The 9,165-nt window shown below is 39.2% G+C and overlaps 2 protein-coding genes across 2 annotated transcripts; both read right to left on the reverse strand.

Annotated features, from left to right (window-relative positions):
- Window positions 1-529: 529 nt before the first annotated feature.
- On the reverse strand, window positions 530-9,131 carry LOC116724548 (nuclear factor 7, brain-like). Its single transcript, XM_032570308.1, has 2 exons — window positions 9,009-9,131; window positions 530-2,585 (listed from the first exon to the last, which is right to left on the reverse strand). Exon 2 carries the CDS (start codon window positions 2,566-2,568, stop codon window positions 1,183-1,185), a length of 1,386 nt encoding a protein of 461 aa, XP_032426199.1. The 5' UTR covers window positions 2,569-2,585; window positions 9,009-9,131; the 3' UTR covers window positions 530-1,182.
- Window positions 7,092-9,100, reverse strand: LOC116724555 (nuclear factor 7, ovary-like). Its single transcript, XM_032570319.1, has 2 exons — window positions 9,003-9,100; window positions 7,092-8,931 (listed from the first exon to the last, which is right to left on the reverse strand). The coding sequence occupies exon 2, from the start codon at window positions 8,912-8,914 to the stop codon at window positions 7,550-7,552; it is 1,365 nt and encodes a 454-aa protein (XP_032426210.1). The 5' UTR covers window positions 8,915-8,931; window positions 9,003-9,100; the 3' UTR covers window positions 7,092-7,549.
- Window positions 9,132-9,165: the final 34 nt, after the last annotated feature.

A 9,165-nucleotide genomic window follows, 5' to 3' on the forward strand; every position in this document is an offset into this window, starting at 1 on the left:
TGGCCCTTTGCCTGCTGACACCATTTAATAAAACATAAATGAAGGGATTTCAGGCCAACCTGAGTTTATGTTTCATAACCAGAGCTTCTGTGGACGGCGGATTTGTTCCTCTATAATATTTCAAGAATCATGTTGACAAAGTCCATCAAAGTTTTTACCTGAACTTTGACCTTCCTTTAATCATGCATCATGTTTTTCTAGTTGCACAGGAGATGAAATGAAAGTTCCTCTGGAATGAAGCTAAATAACAACCAGAAAGTCAAAGTTGATCCTAATCCGGCTCATCGCTGAGCTCCTTCCTTTGCTTCTTGTTTTTGTGGAGCTACTGGGTCTTCATTCCCCACAGGATCCATTTAGACGCCTTGTTTTGATTTCTTCACATCTCTCCATCTTTAAAGGCCTGAGGGCGGCGTTCCTCCACTCTGACCAATAAAATCAAGTCTTCTTCCATCAGAACGAGTGAGAGGAAACATTAATGCATCATTTACTGATGATGTTTAATCTGAAGCATCAATGAAAAGAAACTTGATCATTTTATCTGTTTTTATTGGTTTTATTTTTGCTGTTTCAGGTTAACAAGAGACATTCATGAACAACAAACATTTGTTCCCATAAACCAGCTGATATATTTGTTTACATGAAATTCTTCCAAAATGAAAAATAATACAGAAAGACTCCAGGTTTGGATAGGAAGCGGCTCATTTGCTTAAAGGAATAATAGAGCAACCAAAGCAAATACATTATTTTTTGGATTGAAAAGTTGAAAACTTCTAGGGAATAATAAATCAGTTTTTGCAAATTCTGCTTATCAATTATTTTTGTTTTTTTATTTTGTTTACCAAGAAAGCAATGCTGTGTCGATGGCTGGGTCCATGTTGTGATGGTAAAGTTATTTTAATTTTCTAATCTTTTATAAATAAATCAGAAAGAGCAAAAGTTCATGAAGTCTCAAAATTTCGCATGCGGTTTTAGAAAAAGTCTCAAAAACAATTGATTCTTGCTTGTCATGAAGAATTTCATTGATGATCATTTCATCTCCAGTTTCAGTATTAAAAACAACGAGTTTCAAAATAATGAGAAGAATTTCACCAACCCAGCAAATAATACAATCAATCATAAAACCAATCAATCATCTGATCAATAATATTTCATTTGGACTTTTTGTTCTTCATGCTGAGATCATCAGAGCTGCTGTTTGATCACTGAGATCTTCATGGGTAGAATCTTTACTGTTTTATTAGTAGTGAAATATGGAAACATCTTGTCAGTGAAGGTGTGTGTGAAGGTGTGTATGCGTTTGTTAGTATCCAGATCAGAGAAGGACAGCTTTCCTCTGTCCCAGTCCAGATTCACTCTGATCCTCTGGAGATTCTTCTGGACTGAGAGACGAGTGGAAGGAGCTGATGGAGACCATGCTGAGTATCCACCTTCATTGAACTGTATAATCAACCATCCAGACTTTATGCCTCCCTTCCTCTTAACAGACTCTTCTATCACACCAAGTTTCCATATGCCACTGTCTCCAACATCAACATCCCAGCTGTGGTTCCCTGAGTTAAAACCATCAGAACTCAGAACAGACCACCAGTAATCAAATCTCTCTGGATTATCAGGAAGCTGCTGTTTCTTTCCTATTCTAACGCTGGTCAGATCTTCAGACAGATGGAGTCTTGGACGAGCCGTGTTTGGGTCCAGAACCAGAGGAGTGTAGGTCACCATGTTCTCCATGTTGCTCCAGATGTTGAAGGCCAGGTTGCCCAGATGTTTGGCCTGGTCTATCAGAGCTCCTGAGGGCAGCTGTGGATCCTCCAGCAGGGGGCAGCGCTGGACTCTTTCCACTGCAGCCTTGTAGTTGTGCAGGAATGAGACGTCTTCAGCTCTCAGCCTCTCCTCTGTGGCTCTGACTGTGTCTGAAAGAGCTGCTATCTCTCTGCTCAGAGCCTCCATCTTCTCCTTCATCATCCCTCTCTTCTGCTCCTCTTCCTCCCTCAGTGCAGCCAGCCTGGCCTCCTCTTCCTCTGCTAGAAACTGATGAAGCTGCTTAAACTGCTCCATAATCTGCCTCTCTGTGTGTCGGGCCTGGACCTTCAGGTGTTCTGCTGTCTGATCAAACTCCTCCTGAACTTTCTTCCTGAGCTCCAGCTTCTTCTTTAAAGGCTCCAGAGTTTCCTGAAGTTTCTTCTTGTGTTGCTGAGCAGCTTCATCGATGGGTCTGAATCTGTGATTGGTGTGTTTTTCTGAATCTCTGCAGACGAGACAAACTGGCTGCTGATGGTCCAGACAGAAGAGTTTGAGTTTTTCAGAGTGCAGAGAGCAGAGATCCTCTGAAGCTCTCTGCTCTCTCTGCTGTAAGAAAGACTCACACAGATTCTTCAGAGCCAGATTACAGGGAAGATCTTTGATGAACGATATCGCCTTACAAACTGGACACTCTCTTACTGGTTTCTCTGTCCACCAGTTCTTCAGACACTCCTTACAGAAGCTGTGGCTACATGACAGAAGAACCGGATCCTTAAAGATGTTATAACAGACTGAACAGCAGAGATCCTCCTCTAACTTGGAAGCCATTTTGTCTCTGAGTGAAGCTGAAAACACAACAGACAGAAAGTTAAACCAGGAAGTCAGTTTCCCTCCTGCAGAAACTTTATTCTCTTACTTTTACTTTGATTTCTTTGTTTTTCTTCCAGCAGCAGTCTGTGTTCCAGCGTCTGGTTCCTCGGCTCTCTGTTCTCCTTGTTCTGTCAGTCGGTGATGAAGGTGATCCTGAGTGTTTTCTCAATCAGTTTTTTCTCTCTGATCCTTTTCCTGTTGGATTTAAAGTCTTGAGGCTCTAAATATCAGAGACGATGTTTCGCTGTATCATGTCCTGGATGACACCAAGTGCTGCTAATCCAGCAGCAATTGGTCAGAAGAGATGGTTTGAACTTTCTCTTCCTCTCTCTGCTCTGCCTACATGAAGCCTCTTTTTCAACTCCTCCTGGATTTGGGGTCATAGTTCAGATTTTATCTCAGGTTTTGTGAGGTAATCAGCTAATCATGATTCAGTCAAAGTAATGAAATAACGAAGATGTTACTTTGTATGGTTTGATTGATTGTTTTTTTTGTTTTGCCATTTTTTGTTTTTCTTTGGTTGTTTTCATTGGGTTTTTGTGTCTGAATGTTTGCTGTTGTATTTGCTTTTATTCATGAGGACTGTTTTCTGATTTTTATTGTTAATTTGTTTCTTCCTGTTGTGCAATGAAACTAAACAAAATGCTAACAGTTAACATTTAACTCCTGACACCAGCAGCTCTGGCAGGCTCCCACACTTTGGACTGAACCATTGTTCTAATAATGGTAGAACTTAAAAATTAATCCTTATGTTTTTCTGAGATAAATGGCAGATTTATTTTGTTTTTTGTTTCTTTTACCTTTTCATATTGATATTTAAAAGCATTCATTTCTTCAACAATTCTTTTTAGGGGGGGACTATTCTAGACTTTTCCGGACTTCCCCGGATCTCCCCCCGAGATGGCACAGATTGTCAGAACAGTGCTCATCAGATTTTCATGCTACAGCGCATCTAGACATTTATGTCAGTGTTAACTTTCAAAAACCGCTACCGTCATGTTTACAAAATCATAGCAGTTGGGTCTATTTTGGCTCCCAATCTGTAAGGAATCGACCAAAAACACAAATTACTCTTCTGCATAAGAGGTAAGAGAAGCCAGACACAGAGAGCCATAGTCAAACACTGTCTGGGATCAACTTCAGCTCTCAGTCCTCAACTAACTTTTGTTGAAACAGAGTATGACCTAATCACTTGAACATTGTAGCTCTAAACAGCTGCAGCGTGACCTAACTGATTACACAACATTTAAATACAAGCTCTTTTCTTTAAATCTGCGCATGACTATTGACGTGGCATTGTTTCCTATATCTCTGATAAAACAGGAAGAGTGTGTAAACATTTCTTACCTCCAATCAAACATCCAAAGAACAGTTAATAATGTACCACAGAAAGAAAAGGAGCCTAGTAAAAAAACATGAAAGAATAATAATATGAAAACATAACCTTTCAGAAAAACTCATAATTTAAATGAATTTAGATAATAACTTTCCCAACAATAGAAATTAGTAAATATAATTGGAAATCCTTCTTTAAGTGACAAGGTTTGAGTAGCGCTTAACAGTTGTACGTAGGATTTTAAAAAATTGATGAATGATGAAAACTTTCCTAAGACTGCCGGATTCCTTTATTTGAATATCTTGGTAAATTATAGACTGGCGACCTGTCCAGGGTCAGAACAGTACCACACTAATTATTTAATCCGAATGTCTCCCTGTTAAATATGTGTGGTTATATCTGTGCAGTTAAACCCTGCATCATATCCTTCGGTACTGTTGTAGATTCTGTCTTTTCCTCCGTCTCTTTTAGCTTCTTTTACCTGCTTACAAGCACATGCTGACACTTACATAAACATGTTTATGTATGACTGCTGGCAGTCATACATAAACAGACTGAAGCTGATCAGACTGCCCTTTAGAGAGGAAACAGATTGCAAAGAATAAAAGCTAAACTCGCTACAGTCTTTGCCTCACCTGGTTTCATCCATAAGGTGAGGAAAACAACCAGCGTCCTCTATGAGGATCAGATATAATTGAATCCTGTCTGGGCACGTTGGACAGAATGTGGGTCAGTGTGTGTGGCTGTCTCCTAACGGTGTAAATTTATCATTGAGCCCTGAAGTGCCCATGTTGGACAGAATGTGTGTGTGAATATGTGGCTGTCCCATGATTTTGGGTGAAACTTGATCATTGTGTCAGAAAGTGTCCATGTTGGACAGAATGTGTGTGCGTGCGGGGGTGGGCATGTGTGTGTGTGTGTGTGTGGGTGTGTGTGTGTGGCCGTCCCCTGACTATGTAGTTTTATTATTTAGTACTGAAGTTTCAATGATGGACAGAATGTGTGTGTGAATGTGTGGCTGTCTTCTAATGATTGGTTTAACTTGACTATTGTGTCCTGAAGTGTTAATGTTGGACAGAATGTGTGTGTGAGTGTGTTGCTGTCTTCTAATGATTGGTTTAACTTGACTATTGTGTCCTAAAGTGTTGATGTTGGACAGAGTGTGTGTGTGAATGTGTGGCTGTCTTCTAATGATTGGTTTAACTTGACTATTGTGTCCTGAAGTGTTGATGTTGGACAGAATGTGTGTGTGTGTGTGTTGGGGGGGGTGCATGCGTGTGTGGTGCGCGCTGGGGTGCGTGGGTGTGTGTGTGTGTGTGTGTGTGTGTGGCCATCCCCTGATGATGTAATTTTATTATTTAGTTCTGAAGTTTCAATGATGGACGGGGTTTGTGTGTGTGTGTGTGTGTAGATGTCCCATGACGGTGTGACTTGATCATTTACTCTTTTTGTTAGGACAGTTATTGTCCTATAATGATTTTAAAATATTTAGAAAATTATTATATGCGTTATCCATGTCATTTTCTTTCAATACTGACACCCAGATTGTTTAGATAATTAATTTTAAACGTGTTTATGGATTCAGTCCTTATTCTTTTAAAACATGAATTGCTCTCGCCCTTATCTTTCATGTTCACAAGCAACAAAAACAGGTAAAGTGATCTCTAGTATCATAAACTAATAATCCAGTTATTGAACTGTTATGTATTAAATTAGTAAATATATTATCTATTAATGTTGCACTATTAGATGTGATCCTGATAGGTCTTATAATTTGACCTAACAAAAAGGCTCAGACTGCATAAAGTATTAAATATTAAAATCCTCAGAAAAAAGACCCAATATATGCAACTAACAATTAATTTTTTTCCATATACTGTATATTTCGACTGTTAAGCACTCAAGATGTCTTTTAGAACTTTTGTCATGTTTTCAAATATTTCATGTATAAGATTGCTGTCCACATATAAAGCTACTCTGCTGTCCGTCTTCACGTCTCTGTTAATATAACTGATTTCATAACTGTCTAGTTAAAGTCAGTCTTGATATTAAACCAGGTTTCAGAAATAGTTATGACACTTAAATCCTGAATGAACTGGCTTAAACAAACTTTGATGCTGTTAAAATTCACATATAAGCTTCTGCTGTTGAAATGTATAATGGAAAATGTATTATTTGCTTTAACAGTCAAATTGTGTTGCTGAGTAGAATAGTAGCAACAGTTGTTAACAGTATTATAGATAAAGTTATTTTCTGGATCCAAATCCTTTTCCAGGTCAGGACTTTAATATTCAGTGTAATCAAATGTTTTTGATAGAGGTGTTCATGTTGTAATCATTAATAAAACTAAAGTTTTGGTAAATTGTGACCTGATTGAAAGAGATGATGTGACAGGATGATTGGCTCTTCCTGAATCTGTCTTATTTTGGTCCTTTAGCTCCATCTAGTGGAGGATAAAATACATAGGTCTGTTCTGCAGCCGTGATTTTGTAAATATTTTACTCCCAGATTAGTGCTTCTAATCATCAGTGTCCAGTTTTCTTTCTTTAGTTCTAAAAATTGAAAATTGTTTCATTTTAGTGATTCCATTGATCAATTTAATAATGGCTTCCAGAAAATAGAAGCGGTTTTTGTTTTGATAAAAAAAAAATATCCCGATGATGCTAGCTATCCTGTTTGTTTTGGTTGTATATACCCAGAATGCCTTGCGCTGTGGTCCACTTCATGCTTTTGGAGCAGTTGCTGGTTCAGTCCACCTCAAAGCACCAGATTAAAACAATTTCACTCCCATAATTAAAGAAAAAATGAAACATCTAAATCCTTGATGAAAGAAAATGATCTTTCCTGATGACAGAGAATAAAAAGTTATTTAAAATAATAGAAGGAAATCTGATTTTAATCAGAACATTATGTTTCTGTCTCTAAAACCCACCAGATCCCTGATAAACTTTCAACACTAATGGGTTTATTTTACTGTCTTCATCTAAAAGATTAACTAAAATAAAATGTTGGCTTTGGAGTAAAAACCTGTTTGTGACTGAAGCTGTTGCCAAAACCTCATTATTCTGGAGCCTCTAATTGGTTTCTTTATTTTATAATTACTTTTCTAATGGGAAATCAGATATAATAAGATGACTTGTAAATATCTGTTTTTATTGGTTTTATTTTTGCTGTTTCAGATTAACAGCAGACATTCATGAAGAATGGTCATTTGTTCCCATGAAGCAGCTGATATATTTGTTTGCATGAAGTTCTTCCAAAATGAACAAGAAAAATACAAAACAAAACGTAAGGTTTGGATTGGAAGAGGCTCATTTGTACAAACAATAATGCTTAAATTAAAATGAAACATTATGTGTTGGATGTCTGTGCAGATGGTGATGTTGAAAACATCCATGGATAATAAATCCTTGTTTTTACAAATCAAATGTTTTTAATCAGGAAAATGAATATCATCTCCAGTTTCCTGATTAAAAACATTGACATTTAAAATAATAGAAATACAATTGCTAATGCAGCAAGCTAAACAGGACATCAAAAAACCAACCAATCATCTGATCAATAATGTTTAATTTGGAGTTTTTGTTCTTCATGCTGAGATCATCAGAGCTCATGTTTGATCGCTGAGCTTTTCATTGTTAGGATCTTTACTGTTTTATTTGTGTAGAAATATGGAAACATCTTGTCAGTGAAGGTGTGTGTGAAGGTGTGTATGTGTGTGTTAGTATCCAGATCAGAGAAGGACAGTTTTCCTCTGTCCCAGTCCAGATTCACTCTGATCCTCTGGAAATTCTTCTGGACGGAGAGACAAGTGGAAGGAGCTGGTGGAGAACGTGCTGAGTAGCTACATCCATTGAACTCTATGCACAACAATCCAGACTTTATCCTTCCTTTCCTCTGAACAGACTCTTCTAAAACACCAAGATCCCAGAATGAACTGTCTCCAACATCAACATCCCAGCTCTGATTCCCTGAGTTAAAACCCTCAGAACTCACAACAGACCACCAATCAAATCTCTCTGGATTATCAGGAAGCTGCTGTTCTTCTCCTCCAGTCAAACTGGTCAGATCTTCAGAAAGATGGAGTTCTGGACCAGCTGTATTTGGGTCCAGAACCAGAGGAGTGTAGGTCACCATGGTCTCCATGTTGCTCCAGATGTTGAAGGCCAGGTTGCCCAGATGTTTGGCCTGGTCTATCAGGGCTCCTGAGGGCAGCTGTGGATCCTCCAGCAGGGGGCAGCGCTGGACTCTTTCCACTGCAGCCTTGTAGTTGTGCAGGAATGAGACGTCTTCAGCTCTCAGCTCCTCCTCTGTGGCTCTGACTGTGTCTGAAAGAGCTGCTATCTCTCTGCTCAGAGCCTCCATCTTCTCCTTCATCATCCCTCTCTTCTGCTCCTCTTCCTCCCTCAGTGCAGCCAGCCTGGCCTCCTCTTCCTCTGCTAGAAACTGATGAAGCTGCTTAAACTGCTCCATAATCTGCCTCTCTGTGTGTCGGGCCTGGACCTTCAGGTGTTCTGCTGTCTGATCAAACTCCTCCTGAACTTTCTTCCTGAGCTCCAGCTTCTTCTTTAAAGGCTCCAGAGTTTCCTGAAGGTTCTTCTTGTGTTGCTGAGCAGCTTCATCGATGGGTCTGAATCTGTGCTTGGTGTGTTTTTCTGAATCTCTGCAGACAAGACAAACTGGCTGCTGATGGTTCAGACAGAAGAGCAGAGAGCAGAGATCCTCTGAAGCTCTCTGCTCTCTCTGCTGTAAGAAAGACTCACACAGATTCTTCAGAACCAGATTACAGGGAGGATCAAATTTAGAAGATCTCCTCTTACAAACTGGACACTCTCTTGATGGTTTCTCTGTCCACCAGTTCTTCAGACACTCCTTACAGAAGCTGTGGCTACATGACAGAAAAACCGGATCCTTAAAGACATTATAACAGACTGGACAGCAGAGATCCTCCTCTGATATGGAAGCCATTTTGTCTCTGAGTGAAGCTCAAAACACAGCAGACAGAAAGTTAAACCAGGAAGTCAGTTTCCCTCCTGCAGAAACTTTATTCTCTTACTTTTACTTTGATTTCTTTGTTTTTCCTCCAGCAGCAGTCTGTGTTCCAGCGTCTGGTTCCTCAGCTCTCTGTTCTCCTTGTTCTGTCAGTCGGTGATGAAGGTGATCCTGAGTGTTTTCTCAATCAGTTTTTTCTCTCTGATCTTTTTCCTGTTGGATTTAAA

Source organism: Xiphophorus hellerii, chromosome 8 (genome assembly GCF_003331165.1).
Source record: "Xiphophorus hellerii strain 12219 chromosome 8, Xiphophorus_hellerii-4.1, whole genome shotgun sequence".
Taxonomy (NCBI): domain Eukaryota; kingdom Metazoa; phylum Chordata; class Actinopteri; order Cyprinodontiformes; family Poeciliidae; genus Xiphophorus; species Xiphophorus hellerii.